General features: G+C 43.2%; 1 protein-coding gene and 1 long non-coding RNA gene across 2 annotated transcripts in view; one reads left to right on the top strand and one right to left on the bottom strand.

The window, feature by feature from the left end:
- Positions 1–5,256: 5,256 nt before the first annotated feature.
- On the bottom strand, positions 5,257–6,589 carry LOC142071592 (uncharacterized). The gene is made up of 2 exons (XR_012667718.1): positions 6,517–6,589; positions 5,257–5,914 (listed from the first exon to the last, which is right to left on the bottom strand). It is a non-coding gene; the product is annotated as an uncharacterized LOC142071592 (long non-coding RNA).
- Positions 6,590–9,808: 3,219 nt separating this feature from the next.
- The window catches only part of ABCB10 (ATP binding cassette subfamily B member 10), a 37,535-nt gene continuing 27,890 nt past the window's right edge, over positions 9,809–19,453 (top strand). The window contains exons 1-3 of the mRNA XM_048843897.2: positions 9,809–10,349; positions 17,929–18,129; positions 18,511–18,713. Coding sequence (XP_048699854.2) covers positions 10,037–10,349; positions 17,929–18,129; positions 18,511–18,713 — 717 coding nt within the window. The 5' untranslated portion in view covers positions 9,809–10,036. The remainder of the gene's footprint in view (positions 10,350–17,928; positions 18,130–18,510; positions 18,714–19,453) is intronic.

Consider the following 19,453-nt stretch of genomic DNA (forward strand, 5'->3'; position numbering starts at 1 on the left):
ACATCCTCGTCCAAGATTTCCTCCTCCTGGCTCGGCCACTCTTGATTTGCACACAAGCCACTGAAGTATCCACAGCGGCCTTCACAGTGGCCAGGGAGTTGCCACTGACTATTGTGTCCAGCTCTTTGTAGAACTGGCAGCTCGTGGGCTCAGCACCAGAGTGTTGGTTTGCCTCCTGCGCCTTGTGGTAGGTGTTCCGCAGCTCCTTCACTTTGACCCTGCACTGCAGTGTGTCCCAGTCATGGCCCCTTTCTGTCATGCATCATGAAATCTGTCTGTAGGTGGTATAATTCCTACCGCTGGAGCGCAGCTGACACTGGACAGCCTCTTCTCCCCAAATGCTGATGAGGTCCAGCAGCTCGGCATTGCTCCAAGCGGGGGATCGCCTGGTGTGTGGAGCAGGCATGGTTGTCTAGAAAGATGCGCTGAGACCACTGCACATGTCCATCCAGCCAACAGGAAGGGGGCTTTCAAAATTTCCAAGAAATTTAGGGGTGGGGATCATGGTTGGTCATCTGAGGGCAGGGCAGTAGAGTTCAAACCGATGACCGGAGAGGTGAGAACAGGCATTGTGGGAATTACACCATAGAGAGCTGCTTTACTGCGCAGAAACTTGCCAGTGTAGACAAGGCCTTTGTAAGACAACTCCAGACAAATTGTGACCATGTGAAGATTATATTATACTTTTTAATTAATCTTTTAGGATTATCATGTATCCTTCTTGCGTCATGTGTAGCTTGAACAACTGCTAATTTTATTGCATCTTTTAAAATATGGAACAATCAGAGTTTGTGGGAGACTGATCCTAGTAATGCACTGGATTCAGCCAGTACTCTGATTTTTATGTTTACTTGAACCAGAGATTGTTTGCTCATCCGATTCTAGTAGTTTTAGCTTAAGTGATGTTTTGCTAACTGGTGGAGTTAAGACAACTAATTTTTGCACAGCAGTTCAGGTACAGTTTTTAGAGTGAGCAGTTTAGCTGGAGATTTTTGCCCTAGGGTTACCTGTGTTTAACCTGTGCTGGTGTTGCTTTTGCTGCCGTATCCATCCTTGCTCAAGGCAATAGTATGAACTACATGCATATTGTAAATAAATGCAGACTAGGAAAAAATAGGCAGGATTTTTTAGCCACTCATTTCTCTCCCATGAACGATCTAATGCATTCTTGTTGTCCAAATGTTTCCTAACCATTTGGAGATCTGGGGTGTTTGTGTTTAGATGCAGAGTCTCTAAAAGGCTAACTTAGCCCTTTTTCAAAACCAAGTCCTGAAGTAGAATAAAGCATGGAGTGCTATTTCAAATAAAATCTGTGCCAGATTCCTAGCTTATTATGCATTTTTACTACTTCAGATAAAGAAGTTAATTACCCCTCTTCAACATTCCCTCAAGGAAGAGACAAGCAGACTTCTAATTCTCCAGCAGAGAGTTTACTGCAGCAAATTCAGAAAATGTGAGAGTAAAGAGGACCCTACTTATCTGAAACTCTGTTTGTGTTCATAGTGATTGAGTTATATTGCTAATAGGGATCCAATTACATACTTAACAGAGCAAATGACATTCTTTACTGACAAACTATTATCAAGAGATAAAATCACACATTTTCAGAGGAAGTTGCATGCATCAATGCCTGAACTGCATGAAAAGCATTTTTCCTACATGCTTCACTGATCAAGCTGCATGCACTTTTTCAGCTATTGTACACTTTGCACCTTGCAGTGAAACTTGCATTCTTTAGTAAAGGTTTATTTTTTAGCTAAGTGGGTTCAACTTACACGGTATCAGATCACATATTGTGCCATTTGTATGCTTTGTTTTACTTCTGTACTGCTTATTTTACTCTCTATATACAGTACTAAGTTTCTCATGCAGTTCCACATCCTGGCCTATAACTCCTGCCAGGGATAATACATGCCACTACACATTTTAAAATGTACCTGCTTAGTCCCAGTTTGTTTGCTTGGATTTTTACAAGCCCCAAAGAGCTCCCATCCAGTGTTTGAGGCACTCTTGACAATTTTTTAAAAATATATTAAATACGTAAGTCCATCAATATCCCTAGATCAGATCAAAATAAACCAGCAACAACATAAATAGAATAATAGTTCCTGGTAGTTAAAATCCTTCTTGAATAGACCTATGGAGATGTTATACCAATAAAATAAAAACCAGCAGGATCTTATTAAAGGTGAAAAGGCAAAATGCCACATTTATTGTGCAAAAAGAAAAGGAGTACTTGTGGCACCTTAGAGACTAACCAATTTATTTGAGCATAAGCTTTCGTGAGCCACAGCTCACTTCATCGGATGCATACCGTGAATACAGAAAGAATCATAGTAAGCAGTTAGTTATAGCTATAACATTCCATTCAATTTCATATTGATTCACACGTTCATTCATATACACACACACACAGGTTCTGCAAAGTTGTTATCATAATTACCAGCCTTAGAGTTGCTCATGCCAAGCCACTGGCCAGGTGGCCTGGACATGAGGAGCAGGGCCTTGTCAGATGCTCATCTGATGCTCCTGGAAGTTGGTTTGCAGAATCAGACCCCAAAGTTCTCATTTTCTAGAGTCCATTTTTATAGGAATTTCTTCCTATGCCAGTCTATGAGAATTGCTTCATCATGCTGTTGCTGAATCAATCAGCAGATGGCACATTCCTGATGGCTCCATGTTGTTCTTTGGTTCTCCCATTCTTGAGGCGGTTGGGTGGACTCCAGTCTGCCCTCCGGGGGTCCTCTGGTTATTTCCATTTGACGCCTTCTTCAGCTGATGGACACTGGATTCTTAAGCTGGCACCTCCCTGATCATTCAGTTATTATCCACACCAAGCATCCATCCACATACATCCTCTATCTCTATTTTAATCACAATTGTTAACAAAGAGAGATGAATACAACAAAAGGGCGGGGAGTCTCTGGGTGCTGTTTCTGTTGTTACAGAGTATTGCTTTGAGTCTCTCTCTGTGTGAGTAGTTGTTGTTACAAAGAATTGCTTTGAGAACGGACTCTGTCTTAGGATGTACTAACACAATTAGCAGCTTGCAAGTTTCACACACAGAGGGAGAGAAACAGTACCAAAAACCAAGAGACCTCTTAATTAGTAATACCCTGGAATTTAAACTATGGGGAATCAAACTCATTTGTGATTTTAATACAGAACTTCTTTAATATGATCCAACAGATGGAATACTGTACATCTATTTAAGGGTATCAGTAAGTATGCAAGTGTCACCATATTCTTAAGCAGTCTCACCTGCACGCCTGCTCATACTTTTTAATCTCTTCTGCATTAAGCAGCTTGTTCATTTTCCTATCCTCTCCAGAGAGCTCCACATCGATATGTAAGTGGCTCCGTCAAATTTTGTTACAAGCAAACTCAGTTCATGAAGCACTCTTTATCTCTTCCAGTTGCTGCAAAACATCCTTTCAGCAGCTCATGTAAGATTGGATTCTGGGCTTTAATATTCAAAAGCTGTGAAGGCCCTCAGAATGTTAACAAATGAATTCTGCCTGTTGGGCTCTTTCCTAAAGATAGCATGGGCAAGCACCATTCTGTTTCTCTGAGCTTCTAGTACCCTACATCCCAATCATGTCTTTGAGGTCTCCTTATTTCCTACTATCCCTGAAATCTAGATTCTGAACAGGTGCTTCTAGGGCTTTCTGACGCACTGCACCTCATCAGAAGCTCTCTCCTTTGGTTACTCAGGGAAACATGGTTGGGTTGTGTTCTTGCTTGTTTGAACACAACCTGGGCTAGAGATTCTTATTTCTCCTTATAGATTCTGAAATGGAGTCCTAAGTGCACTTCCATGCAGAGTGCAAGGCTGCCATAAATCATATGGCGAACCTGACGTTGTATGCCAGCTATCTTTCTCTCTATATACATTACTTTGACTGTGATTATGTGCTCCTGAGGCATGTGACCAGGTTCCTGAAAGAGCAGTCCCGTGAGCCAGAGGGAGCATACAGAGAAGTTCTTGACATAGCAGAACAAGTGAGGGGGGTGCATTGTCCTGCAAAACATCAAGAAGTCAGAGCAGTATGAATGGGGGAGGAGGCTGGAGGCCCTGCCATTGGAGAAGACTATGAACCAGGTCCTACTGGATCTGCATGAACTGACTACAGAGAAAAATTACCTCCAGCTATATGACTTCCTGGAGTCTAAATATCTGGATGAGCAAGTAAAGGCCAGCAAGTACTAGGGAGACTACTTCAGGAAGCTGAAGCACCTGGGAGTGTGCCAGGATGACATGGGGGAGGAGTACCTGTTTAACAAGCACAGCTGAACTACACCCCAAAGGCTCTGTGTCAATGACCATTCAAGAGCTGGGAATATATATAGATATAAAAAAAAATTCGATTTAGCAAAGCTTTCTTCATGGTTTTTAAAAGTCAAATTAAGGGATTGGATGGGTCATGGGATTAGCCTTTCATGTCTAGGTCACTGATTCAAGAGTCCCAATGTGGTAAACACTGAAAGCTGTTTGATGGCCTATTTAAATGAGTTGATTACTTCAGTCCAGCCCTTAGAGGAAAAGTCTCTATGTAACCAAAATTATGGTTAGAACTGACACCCTTGTCCACAGAATAAGGAGAAAAGCCAAGGACTGGGTGTGGAGAGAAAGTGATGGTCCCTAAGGGTTAGGCTTGGGGCATAATGGCAGCGCAGGGTAGAGAAACTTTTACTGCTGCTGCCTATTCTGTCCCTGTTCTCTAAATTAAGGTGGGTTTAGTCAGAGTTATCAACTGGGCTTCTTTCACAAACTCTAAATTCTCTTTAAAAACCAGACAATTCAAATTACATTTTAAAGTATGGTGTTTTATCTATTCTGAGAAGTTTGAAAGGGTAGGAATATTGTTCTCCTAACCAGCTGGGAAACACGCAGCGTTCCCCGTGTTTCTAATGGAGCAGAAACTAACCTAATTCTGTGTACATTTACCTTCTTATAAGTGTCCCTGTATACTGATGACATCAGGAACATACTCAGCTCTAGGAGTAATGGGTTACTTGTCTTCTTCATTGTTTTCAGTATCTCATCCATACCTTTAACCTTTGTCACCATTGTAACCCTTCTGCCAGGCCAAGTTGATAGCAGCAAGGGCCGGGTTCAGTACACAGGGGTTCCCTCTCATCAAAGCAAATGCAAAACTGGCTCGAGCCCCCACCCAGTGACCTGGGAAAATCTTACACACCCCCTGGGCGCCTCAAAGAGGCAATACTTCCCCTCTCACAAGCACAGAGTCTTGGTGTAGTAGAGAATCTTTAATAACATGAGGTAAACAACATCAGCATTAAATTGGGGAAACACCACAACTAGTGTTCATTAACCAAACCATGAGCAACGACCCACCCCAGAAAAATTGGGCCACATCCTTTCCCTCAGGTTCTTGAGTCCCAGAACCCAAACGTCTCTTGAGTCCAGCAATCCACAAATCACCCAAAGTCCAAAAAGTCCAGCCCCAGAGTTCAAAAGTTCATCTGCAGAGTGTTACTCCCCAGTCTGGCTAAAATGTGCCTGGGTGTGGGGGAAAGAGGTAAGGGGCACCTTACGTGTCCTGAAGCTGACTGCCCCACAGGGCTCTGCTCTGCTCCACCACGACCGGCTCCGCTCTGCACAGCTCGCCGTCTCACGAACAGCTCTGCTCAGCTCGCCATCTCATGAACACACCGCTGTCTCACGACCGGCTCCACTCAGCTCGTCGTCTCACGAACACACCGCTGTCTCACGACCGGCTCCACTCAGCTCGCCGTCTCACGAACAAACCGCCGTCTCACGAATAGCTCCGCTGCACACTAGATCTTCCGGCTCCCCACTACTTGACACAGTGCTCAGTGATTTCAGCTCATAGTAGTGGGAGCCTTAGTGCTGGTGCACCATAAGGCTGAAGTGAATTCAGCACAGTACCTGTAACAAAACTCTTAATAGACCCAAAATTAGCTCTGACATTCCACAGTGGAGAGAGACAGAGGTGCAATTGCTGCTTCAGGCCCTCACAAAGGGGCCTACACCACCAGACACTAATACCTGTCTCAAGTCTCTCTCAATTCACAGAGTTTTGGAACCCATGTCCCTTGCCTAGTGAGTGCTACTCAGTTGATGGTGAGTCCTCCATCATAACAAAAGGCCAAGTACAGTTCCAAGCACAGTTCCCATAATCAGGGTAATAACAATTTATTCTTCCCGCCCCAATAACAGAGACACTGGGGATCCCACAACAGCCAAAGTGACCATTTGGGCAGTTATGGCCTCATTCTAGGCGGGGTGGGTGTGCCTATGCAAATGAGATCAGCCCCTGAAGTTCTTTTCCACAACTTGCCACACCTCACCACCAGATGTCAGGGTGGAGCCCACCCTGTCTCTGCTTACACCATAATTCCATTTCCTTAAAGCTTCTGTACCCGCAAGGGCCAGGGGGGAGATACCAGTGAAAGGAGGACACTCAGGCCTAAGAATAGTAAACTATACTTTATTGAAGGAAGGAAGGAAGGAAGGAAGGAAGAACTTACGCTCCAGTCTGCGCGGGGAGCCCCTAGGACACGCGGAGGGGCTGCAGGGGACTCTGACCGATCGGGACAGCTGACCAGGCAGGACTCCGCTGTGGGGGAGTCCTCTGCGGTGCTATATTCTCTGCGCTTATCTCAGGGTTACATGGGGTCAACAGCTGGTTACATTCTTCTTATATGTATGATTTATGCTTATTACATTAACTTGTTTACAGGCAAAAATATGCTGACCTATGCTACAATATCTTTTGGCAGGGTCTGTCGGACAAAGTTAATTGAAACTGCCTGCATCCTCCGCTTACATCCAGTCATGTACTCAGTCCACCACTTAGCTCCTCACCAATCTTCCGCAACCTTGCCCCTACAGCTCCTTATTTCCCCCAAAATAATCCCCATTCCTCTTCCTAAAAAGTAAACATATACACTTGATTTTTTCGGCACTTACCAGCTACCATTCTTTCTCTAGCTTATTACTGAGCAGAGTACAAAGTTTTAATCACATCCTAAATGTGGGTGACTTAAAAAACTGATGAGTAAGAATTGGAGATGATAAAAAAAAATTTCATAGAAATATTTGAAATTTTTGAAGCTGCTTACATTTTGCAGGATTTGACAGTGTCCACTTTTCTAGTGTTTTCAAATTTCTCCATATTTTTTTACAAAAATGTGTATTGTATTTTTTCCAATTTTTAAAAATAATTTAACATTTTCCCAAGAACTGTATTTTCTTACTGAAAATTGGGTTTTTGATAATGAAAAACTTCAAAAATTATTTTGGTAAAAATTGCAGTAAAACAAAAGTCAGTATTCCTGGACAATGTTGATAATATTGGCAATTTTTACATTAAAAAATATATTTTTAAAAAGCCATGTGGGGGGGAGAGGAACTTTTCAAGCACAAAATTTTGACCCCACTCTAGTGAGAATACAAATGCCTCATGGAAACATGCATACACAAATATCCTCCTTCCTCTGCAGGAGAGAGTAACACACAGAGCACAATTTATCTATCTCCATCCCCATAAAAGGAGAGACTGTAAAATATTGTTGCCGAATTAATTCCCAGTGAGAGAATCTGCTTCGACCCCTCAGGAAGCAATAAGAATTAGGCAGGTCTGGATAATGCCTTGCCGTTTACATTATTCCAGTTAAAGATTTTTCTTTACCTTCTCCTTGCTGCTAGCTAATGATTTTGGAAGCACACTTGGAAAACAGCTGCCAGAAACAGGGGAAAGGGGCTGGTTACGAGGCATTATTCAAGGAGAGGTACAAACCAGACTCTTGGTTCTGTTCATTTCAACACAACTGGGTCAGAAGCACCAACTTCTGTTCAGCTCCTGACCGGGGATAGTTTGCTCCTCATCTGATCAATTTGTTGTGTCTCTGTGGCAACCCTGGCCAGGGGGAGCATGAGAAATATCCCAGTGACACTTAACCAGAGAGTAATGTGAAATTAATCTCATATGTCTCTACTGCACATGTGCACAACTGAGTCTTCCTCTCTCAGGTAGGTTCTCCCATGTTCTGCCCTGGCATGAAAAGAAAACTGTCAGGTAGTTTAGACCCCAGACCTAGCTTGTGTGTTTCAAACAAACAAACAAAAAAGAACTTAGTACTAAAAGTATCTGTGTATTTGGTTTTAGATCTCATCAATAAAAAAAAACAAGGAGTTGCCTACAAGAAGTGGGCTGAATCTTTCTTCCTCTCTCACACACTCACTCTACATAAGAACAACCTGTGGTAGTAGTAAAAATTTATACTATGGCAGCACCCAATGGCATCATTTGTGATTAAGGACCCATTGTGCTTGAAGCTACACAAACACAGCTGGGAGACAATCCCTGGATAGTTTACTAAGAGAACCATAAAGATGTGCAGATCTAAATTTAGGAACTGTCCCATGTAATTACCCCCCTGGTATTTGTTACCCTCACTATGTGCCGTTCTAAAATTAGATTTTAAGCTCCTTGGGGCAGAGAATTTGTTTTCTACTTGTTCTATAAAGTGTCTAGAACACTTTTGGGTGCTGTGAAAATAATTACAATCCCAGGATTTTGTTTGGATGTAATGTTTTCCAGGTTGTTTTTGTAACCTAAAGATTTCAGCTGGGGGAACCTGAACCTGGCCTGACAAGCACTCAGAACTATGCACTTAAACTCTCAGAAGTCATTTAGAGTTTTGAGTGTGTAAGGAATACAAGATCAAGAATGTAGATAGTAGTAAGCATTTGTGGTTGTCTGTTTCATTCTTTGGACCAGTGTAGAATAGTGATCTCCCCACAGACCTCCCAAGGTGCCAGAAAAGTTTGGTTCTCAAAACATTTTGTGGGCCACCAGAGGATGCAGTGGATCAGAGGTGGTTCTCAGGCCACTGTTTGAGAACTGCTGTTACACGCTGCCATATGTTTTAAAGCAAATCTCATCACTGATTTTAGGGAATTTATTGGACTTAAACACTCATGCCAGTTGATGGCCTTTTAGTCTGATCCTGGAGCCTTTAATGGTAGGAGTAGGCAGGGCTGCTGGATGGAGGAACTAAAATATCTATGTTTGATTGCCTGCTCTGCCGCTCATTTGCCATGCAACCCTGGGAAAGATGATTCTTCTCACTGTGCCTCAGTTTTCCATCTTGAAAATGAGGATAATAATCCATAGCTACTTTTGGAATGTGATTTGAGGATGGCAAGTGCCATGTAAGTGTTAAGGGCTGTTTATTATTATTATTGAGTATGTATGTAGTCTGAGTGAGGTGCCAGGCAGATGGTGGCCCTTAAGTTGTCAGCTCTTCAGGCCACGGACCTCTCCTCATCAAGGATGAGATTAGGAACTCTGCCCATGTGAACTGCCACAATGAGACGCGGCTCAAGTAGACTGGGCAGATAATCAAAACATGAGGGTGGGTTCCACCGCCGCTGGGCTTCCCCCAGGGGGGCCCGAACGTGCCCGGGGGCTCTGCTGGCTCCTCCGCGAGCGGAGAAAAGAAGTAAGTGGCGGTCACCTGTATCTCCACCTTTGCCACGCCAAAATGAGTCGTGCCCCGCGGTGCATGCTGCTGATCTGTGACCCTCCCTCTCCTTTCCCGCCCAGGAAGGAAGCTGACTGGAAGGAGCCCGTGAAAGTGAGACGGGCCTGAGAGGAGAACACGGGCCAGGACGGGGGAAGGGGAGCAGAAACCCAAGCCCAGGACCGGGAGGGGTTTCCGCCGGGGGTGTATTTGTACCATACGACACGTTCCCGCTTCCCCTGCAAGGGGGGAGCGGAGGCCGCCGGGGTGAGCCGGCCAGGGGCAGCAGGGGGCGCTGGCTGGGGGCTGGGTTCGCTCCTGGCCTGGCGCTGCGGCGATGAGCAGGAAGCCACAGCCCGGCCCTTATCAGCGGGCGGCAGGCGGGGCTGGGCCCCGGGCCCTGCGCTCCGGCTCCATGGGTAGTGGGGGGCAGCGGCTGTAGGCGCCTCCTTCTCCTGCGCCGCGCGGCAGGGCCGGGAAACAGCAGCGGCGGCGGCGGCGGCGTGGCCTCCCCTGCCCCATGGCGGGCTACGCTCCCCGCCTGCCCCTGCTGCTGCGGAGGCTGCCGCCGCCCTGGGCTCGGGCCGCCCGGCTCCCCTCGAGCGGCGCTCGGCTCCTGCTGCTCTCGGCCGGCAGGTGCGGGGCCCCAGCCGAGCCCGGCCCCTTGCGCCTCCTCCGCGGCGGCGGCGGCCCCCGCTTCGCGTCCTCCCGGGTGGCCGGGGCGGCGGCAGCTGGGGAACCCGAGAAGAGGAGCGGCCCCCGGGGAAGCGGGGGAGACTCCGAGTTGAAGAGGCTGCTGGCCCTGGCGCGGCCCGAGCGCTGGAGACTGACAGGTACCTGCCCCTGCCCCCCAGCCCAGTGAGTGTTACCTGCCCCACCGGCCTCAGCGCCCTGCCCTTACTGTCACCCAGCCCAAGCTCACTGTGACACCAGCACCCCTTGGCAAAGGGCCCCCCGATCTTCACAAACCGCTGTCACCGCAGACCTGACAAACTCACTGCACCCCACAGGTGTCTTACAGGGCACTTACTCACAAAGAGGAATGTGGAAGGGATCTACGCAAGGCTGGTAACTTGTCAAGAGTGAGAATCTTTGTGAGATGTGAGCATGGGTAATATTGAAGGAATGATGTATTTACCTTAAAAGTCTGTTTCATAGACTTAGAGTAGAAATTAGTCACTAGGGGATAATATGTCTCGGTGATGGTCCTTTTGGGCAAGGGGGATTTGTCACCCTGCCTAACCTGGCTGGTGGTGCAATGCAAGGCTGAACTGAAGACTTTGAATGGGACACCATCAGAGGCAATGGCAAGCAATCAAAACGCCTTAAAGGTAAAAAAGAAACATTACAACAGAGCTGGGGTTCACCCTGTTTGCAAGTAGAAACAAAAGGCTGTCCATTTACTGAGGAAACCCCTTGTGAAATAGGGCTGCTTTCATGAATGTTTGGATCCTGGTGTTTCGGAAACCAGCCAACTACAAACAGACTGAATTTTGGTGGGGGGTGGGGGAGAACATACTTTATGAGATAAGAAAGATAACTCTTGATAAGTGTACGTCCAGGTTCACGTTTTATGATTTTGTTTTATATTGTAATCATTTGTTTCCATCACTCTTGTTTCTAGTTAAATCCTCATTCTTAAATAAACTGTCTTCTGATTTATTATAAGTGCTTACAAAATGTTGTATGGTTTAAAGGAGCAGTGGTTTAAGGTAATACTAGTAAGCTGGGGTACACTGCACTTTTGGGTGCAGAGGATCTGTGATTTCTGTGAGAAGGCAATGTCCGGCTGGATATCACAGGGGAACAATGCAAAGGGACTCTGGGATTGGAGTTCACCTATTAACCTGCAAGGCGAAGTTAGGGTTGACAAAGCCCAAAAGAGAGTGCTTGTGTGACTGAAAGGCTAGCTGTGTAATGAGCTGGCACCCAGACGAGGAAGACTCCCTCTCACTGCAGGTAGGGAATAACAAGATGACTCAGAGTCTTGGCTACCCCAAAACCCATCACACTCAGCATCATGCCCCAGGCTGTCTAATGCCCCAGTTGCTATCATAGCTGTCTTTACTTGAGGACTCACTATTAATCTACAAACCACAAGCATGTATACGATAACAATTTATAATAATTTAATGTGTAATTATAGTATTTTATTTATTAATGGACATAAGAAAATTAATCCATCAATGCTTGCATCTGAACTAATTCTGCGCTGTAAAAATGTTGCTGAAAAGTAGTTAGTGTATATGCTCCTTTTTTGTTATGAGAGCACACTAAAAGAGCATGTCTTGTTTAGCAAAACAGAGACTGAGAGGATATAACTTTCCTCTGTAAGTACATTGGGGTAAAACACCAGGAAAGGAGAGGAACTGTTTGAGTAACTGTTTAAGGTAAAAAGAAAAGGAGTACTTGTGGCACCTTAGAGACAAGTACTCCTTTTCTTTTTGCGAATACAGACTAACACGGCTGTTCCTCTGAAACCTGTTTAAGGTAAAGGACAAAGTTGGCAAAGGAACAAAAATAAATTGGGTATAAACAGGCAATGAATAAACTTATGCTGGAAATTAGAAGGTTTCTGACTAGTAGAAGAGTGAGGTTCTGGAGCAGCCTTCTAATAGAAGTACTGGGAGCTAACAACCTAATTACTGTTGAGATGGGGCATGACAAATTTATGAGCAGGATTATATGTCCGCGTAGTCTGTGATAGCAGGGGGATTGGATTTGATAATCCATTTCTATAGCCTATGTTCTTTTTTGAGATACCAAAATGACTAATCTAAATTAAAATTGAAAGCTGACATTTCAGTTAATTAAAATACTCATTTAAAATCACTAGAATGGCAAATGCAAAACTAGAACATCGCTTTTTAAAGTTTTGCTGTTTGGAGGCCTTGAGGGAAGTGGATTTGCTTAACATTTAGGTTGTTTTGGTTTGGTGTGGTTTTTTACATCTTCCCAACTGACACCTTTAATGCCAGATTTTGGCCTGAAGCAAATTTTTTTTACTGCCAAGTTATAAGTAGTTGGCATCCTTTTGTCTGTGAGAGACAGGGGGAATTGCAGCCTGTGATGTAGATGGTTTGCAATGTCTCCTGTGCCTGAATAGTCCAGTCCAAGATTTGCATGATCTTTGGCAGTTATTGCAAATGTATGTGTCTTAGTTGGGAGCTGCTTGCTTCCTACAGGCTCTTTACTTTTCAAGCTGTAGGAGCTAGCTTCTGTCATGGACTTTGATGCCGTGATGGAGACGATGGCGCCACTTGTTACAATCACTTGCAAAGGTTTCCCATCGATTAGGATCCATTCCAAATTCCTTCATATCTCGCTTGCAAGTGTCTTTAAAGCGAAGCTTGGGACGTCCTATTGATCTTGTTCCCTCTGATAGCTCCCCATATAATATGTCCTTAGGTATGCATCCATCTTCCAACCTACTTAGGGTGGCCCTGCCAGTGTAGTCGTCTTTGCCTGAGCAGGGCTGAAACACTTGGTAAATTTGCCCTTTAAAGAACCTCTGCATTGGTGACTTTATCTTGCCATTTGGTGTTGAATATGCGGCGTAAACAGCATAGGTGGAAACTGTTCCACCTTTTCTCCTGATGAGTATAAGTTGTCCATGTTTCCCCATACGTGAGGACACAAGCTTGATATACTAGCATTTTGGTCTTAATGGTAAGTTTTGAGTTGTTCCATGCTCTTTTAGTTAGTCTGCTAAAGGTGGTGGCGGCCTTTCCAATGCGAATATTTAGTTCCTCATCCAGTGAGAGGTTGGTTGTCACTGTAGAACTGTAGAAAAATCCAGAATATATAATGGTGTTTTAGTTAAATAAAACAATTTAAATGTCTGTCTGGTGATGTTCTCCTCCTACTACAGCATGGAAAGAAAATCCTCCAAATATTAATGATTAACCTGTTGAATTGGAGATAGTTCACTTCCCAATGACTTCATAAATATCTGCTTCAATTATCTTTGGTAAATGAAATAATCAAACAATCATTCATTTTCTGATATAACTGTAAAATAATTTGAAAAGTTTTCAAAATAAATCACTTAAAAATGTATAGTATTTACCTTCTAAAAATGAAACCTACATCTATCTCGGAGTTGTGAATAATATGTATTAAGGTTATAACAACCAACAAGAATGCACTTTTATGTAGAAATCCATGATTAAATTGAGCCTTCCTGACTAGTGATTTAAATCATGGTTTAAAATCAAATCCACCCTGGTTGTTTTGTACAATGAAGTTACAGGGTTCTTAATTCTGTAATGTCTCCAGATATTAAGGAGGGTGACTACTATAAAGAAGATAGCTTCAGGACTCCTGTGTTAAACTGATTGTATGAGACCAGCCAATGGTGCCTCCGGCTGTCTAGGATGGCACCTTGATCACAGAAGTTAAAAATAGAAAATATGAGATCAAGATCACAAGAGTTAAAAATAGAAAAGATAAGAGATCAAGTCCAGCTCCTGGAGAGAGAGGATGTATTCATTATTAAACTGATATTATGCTTGATCTTACATTGCATTCTAGGCCACTAGCATTTGTCTTTTACTTTAGTTTCTTCTGCTTTTCCTCCTGGCCTTTTCCCATCTCATTTGTCTGCTCTGCTTTGTCCAACCTTACACTCTAATTACTTGTAGTTCCATTCCTGACCTGCATGCAAAACTAGAGGTACCTTGTGCTTACTGTCCATTGGTAGAGTGTATCTCTTTCCAACAAATACTCAGTGCTTATTTGCTCAGAGTAAAAGACAAGTATTTCTCCACCAGGCTCTTCTGCAAGTGAGTAATGTTTTGGAATTGTGTGCTCATTCACCATAATCACTTCTTCATAAGTAGAGCCCTACCAAATTCATGGTCATGAAAAATGTGTCACAGACCGTGAAATCTGGTCCGTCCCCGTTCTCTCCCCCCCGGCGCGTGAAATCTGGTCTTTTGTGTGCTTTTACCCTATACTATACAGATTTCATGGGGGAAACCAGCATTTCTCAAATTGCGGGTCCTGACCCAAAAGTGAGTTGCAGGGAGGTCACAAGGTTATTTTAGGGGGATTGTGGTATTGCCACCCTTACTTCTGTGCTGCCTTCAGAGCTGGGCAGCCGGAGAGCGGTGGCTGTTAGCCCGGCGCCCAGCTCTGAAGACAGCACCCTGCTATCAGCAGTGCAGAAGTAAAGGTGGCAATACCATACCATGTCACCCTTACTTCTGCACTGCTGCCTTCAGAGCTGGGTGGCCGGAGAGTGGTGGCTGCTGACTGAGAGCCCAACTCTGCAGGCAGCAGTACAGAAGTAAGGGTGGCAATACCATACAATGCCACCCTTACTTCTGCGCGGCTGCTGGTGGTGTCTCTGCCTTCAGAGCTGGGCTCCTGGCCAGTAGCCACCGCTCTCCAGTTGTCCAGCTCTGAAGGCAGTGCCGCCGCCAGCAGCAGTGCAGAAGTAAGGGTAGCAGTATCACAACCCCCCCACCCCCACAATAACCTTGCGAATCCCCCCCCCAACTCCTTTATGGGTCAGGACCCCTACAATTACAACACCATGAAATTTCAGATTTAAATAGCTGAAATAATGAGATTTATTATTTTTAAAATCCTATGACTCTGAAATTGACCAAAATGGACTGTGAATTTAGTAGGACCCTATTCATAAGTGACCATAAAAATACTGCTATCATCACCCCCTGGTTCATGCTAATAATTATCTTATTTACTTGTCAGTTGTGGCAAATGACACTTTTTCATTCTTCTAAAAAGCTGCATAGAATTGGTGGTTGTTTTTATACCTTTGCATAGGAAATTTCAAACCCTATAAAAACATAATTCTTTGGGAAAAAAACACCTTAAAGTTAAGGAACAGTATTATTACAACTTTATTCATGTTAATTTTTCAGAGTTACACTCTGTATCATTGATCTTGTTCAGAAATTAATCTAATATACAGTTGTTCGGTAGTTTGTGATTTCTGGATAGGGTCACTTCCCTTCGCCTTCTGCATTGTACCTCCTGTGGTCAGGACCCGCCTCACTCCAGATCTCCCTGAAATTAATTTGAAAATGTTTGTCAGTGTGACTGCACCTTAACCTAAATTCACTGGTGGCATGATTTGTTATTTGAAAATCATGTTCTCTTTTAAAATACCTTTCTCCCCTATTGCTGTGTGTACAATCCAGCCAATCAGTTCCCGCTGTTTATATAATTACAGAGGTGAAACGGTGCACCTATATGGAAAGTGCTATCAAATAAGCCAAATTAGCTTAAAAACAACTCTTTTTTAGTGTAATGTTTTTTGCTACGGTGTTTTGTTGGTATTACTAACAAACATATAAAATTTTAAAAAGTAATTCAGTCAGCAGTGTGATTTAAGGTGGCAGTGATCCTTTAAAAAGAAAATTGTGGTAATGGAAAAGTGCATTCCCTAAGTCATTAATCTTGCTTGCAATTGGCTGCTTGTTTAAAAATTAATATACTCAGCTTTCTCTAGGCAGATGCTTTTGTCACACCAATAGGTTTGAGTAAGTTGGGAAGATAGTGGATAACAATTAGATTTATGTGAATTGTGTGTTTTATTCAAGTTCATATTTGCATGATACCCATTTGAAACATTTAATGGTTAAAATAAAATAGGGGTAAAGTAGTACTTCACATGATACTGTACACTTGAAGGTTTCTTACTTCAGTTCCAACGTTGGTATTTGGAAACTCACTGCATTTTTATGGTTGAGATAGACTAGCCTACACCTTAATTAAGGGAACATAATTGAAATTTTTAAAAAACCATGTGTTTGAAATAAATTATATACCTATTATTAACACCTCTTACTATTAAATGACTTACCATACATGCCTAATTTACTCGTGACCCTTCATATATTTTGTTTGTATCATGCCATGCTCTGATCTCTCTGCCAGACTTTGGGGCAGGTGAATGTCTGGTGGTATAGACTGAACAACAGAATGGAGTCATCTGCATATTGTTGGCATCTGAGCCCATAAAGTTTCACTACTTCTAGCAGATGCTATTGTGTAGAACTCTGTAGTACGCCACGGGTAAAGGAACCAATGGCAGAATTGCTATCCTCTGGATATGTCCTATGAGGAAGAACTCAGTCCATTTCATAGTGTGTTTTTTGGACCCCTGCCACTTCTCTGAGACAGAATAACAGTATCTGTGATTGATTGTACTGACTGCTGTGGGGGAAGTCCAAGAGTAGGAGTATAAATCTTTTTTCCCTTTTTCCATGGAAAGAAAGAGAGCAGTCATCAATGCCAGTAATTCTGTTTCAGATTTTAGCCTCAAATCTGACTCTGTAGGATCGAGGCTATTGATGTTGGACAAATGTCTGAAGATGGCTCTTTGCTAGCTTCTCAACATATTTATGAAGGCAAAAGGAGATTAGTAATAACATGGATTACTTGGCCTTTCACCTTCAAGACAGTGTTTAGATGTATTGTTTAACACATTGTATCTAGTATTTAAATAAATGGAATAGTTCAGTAATCAGTAGTATAGTACACTGGTAATATTTACTTGGTTAGTTTAATTTGATTAAGTCTAAGCTGCATTATGCCGAAAAAGGTGTCAGCAGCCATTGGGCTTGCTAAAATAGGGTTGGTGTTAGTGAGAAATTTGTCCAGAACTGCCCTAGTGTAGAGAGGGCCTGAGGCAGAGAAGACCTCACCTCAAAGTGAGAAACATTCTCCTTCTCATAAACATTCCAGTTGTTCTTCCGTGTTGGGCAGACCTTTCAAGATCCAAAAAAGGAACCGTTGTGGTTTTTATGCTTCCCTGTACCGCACCATGGTTTCCCTTGCAAAATAAGATGCCATCCAATTGGAGGGGAAAGTTTGAACCCAGACGAATTCTCTCAGGTGCTCATGAGAAAGAAGGCAGCACGCAATCACCAGAGTATTATAAAAGGCAGCTGATGTAGTAATAGGGTGGCTGCAGATGCTGCTTTGACAAGATCATTTCTCCGCTCACTGAGTGTTCGAACAAGAATGCGTATAACTTTTTGTTCTACTATGTTCTGGGTTATGGATTCTGTTTGACTAAACAGCCACAACTCAAAAGCTTTGTCTGCAAGAGGGAGCCTTATGTTATGCTGCCTGTTGAAAATACATCAGGAGTTTTCTGTATAAGACAAGATGCTTTTTTCCCGCCTTCCAAAGCATCTGTTTGTGAGAGACTTTTTTGAAATGGGCTCTGCCACACCTTCCTGTATACAATTTTGTTGAGGCTGGTTCATTTAATAAGCAGTGTACAACTGATTTTGCAGCATTCCATTCCAGATTAAGAGCAAAAATAGAGCCCTGATAGTACAGTTCTGGAGAACTCAAGTATTAATAGAAAGTAAAGGACAGTTTATACGTTCTATTAAAGTTTACACAAACTGAGTGACTTTTTGTTTCCAGCTGCTGTTGGCTTTCTGACAGTTTCCAGTGTCATCACCATGTCTGCCCCTTTCTTCTTGGGGAAAGTTATCGATGTAATTTATACAAATCCCACTGGAGATGTCACCGACAGCCTGACCAGCCTCTGTGCCTTGCTGAGTGGAATTTTTGTGTGTGGTGCTGCTGCTAATGCTGTTCGTGTCTACCTCATGCAGACTGCAGGTAAAAACAAAATGGGGTCGGGAGACTATCTCCCTTTTTGCCATAGAAACAAAGTATTGTATAATGCTCTGAAACAAGTCCCTGAAGCTAGCTGAGATCTTCTCTGACATAACTGTCAGTGTACTTTATCACATGGAAGGGATAAAACGTATGCATCCTAAGAGAGTTGTTAATTCATTTTTATTTGATGTTAAGAGAGATCTTAAAACTCATTTTGTATAGATTCCAGTATTTTATAACATTGTTGCATGATTTCTGTGTTGCAGAACCTTGTATGAAGTCAGTAACTGGTATGTGCATGTGGGGGATATTTCTTTCTGTATGTAAAGTTTTGGTATGTACTGCTTTGCTGGAAATAGTCCTTCTTTTTGCTCCTTATAGGACAAAGAATTGTGAAACGACTGAGAGCAACTATGTTCTCATCTATTTTGAAGCAAGAAGTTGGTTTTTTTGACAAAACCAGCACAGGAGAACTGATTAACCGCTTGTCTTCAGACACAGCACTGTTGGGCCGTTCTGTGACTGAAAACCTTTCTGATGGACTAAGAGCAGGAGCTCAAGCATCAGTTGGGGTTGGAATGATGGTATGTCTGTCATATTCTGCCTCCCTCCCTGCTCACAGCAGGTTCAAGGCTATATAACTTGCTATCCAGTAACTGTATGTGTGAAGGTTCTGTAGTCTGCTATAAAAGCTGTTATGCTTTGTAAAGGCAGATTTATTCCCCTGTTTTCTTAAAATCTACAATCCCCTTTACGCTTATAAAGTTCGTGGACGATACCAAGCTGGGAGGGGTTGCAAGTGCTTTGTGGGACAGGATTAAAATTCAAAATGATCTGGACAAACTGGAGAAATGGTCTGAAGTAAATAGGATGAAATTCAATAAGGACAAATGCAAAGTACTCCACTTAAGAAGGGACAATCAGTTGCATGCATACAAAATGGGAAATGACTTCCTAGGAAGGAGTAATGCGGAAAGGGATCTGGGGGTCATAGTGGACCACAAGCTAAATATGAGTGAGTCAACAGTGTAACGCTGTTGCAAAAAAAGCAAACATCATTCTGGGGTATATTAGCAGGAGTGCTGTAAGCAAGACATGAGACGTAATTCTTTTGCTCTACTCCGCTCTGATTAGGCCTCAACTGGAGTATTGTGTCCAGTTCTGGGCGCCGCATTTCAGGAAGGATGTGGACAAATTGGAGAAAGTCCAGAGAAGAGCAACAAAAACGATTAAAGGTCTAGAAAACATGACCTATGAGGGAAGATTGAAAAAGTTGGGTTTGTTTAGTCTGGAGAAGAGAAGTCTGAGGGAGGACATAACGGTT

The sequence above is a fragment of the Caretta caretta genome, chromosome 3 (genome assembly GCF_965140235.1).
Source record: "Caretta caretta isolate rCarCar2 chromosome 3, rCarCar1.hap1, whole genome shotgun sequence".
Lineage (NCBI taxonomy): Eukaryota > Metazoa > Chordata > Testudines > Cheloniidae > Caretta > Caretta caretta.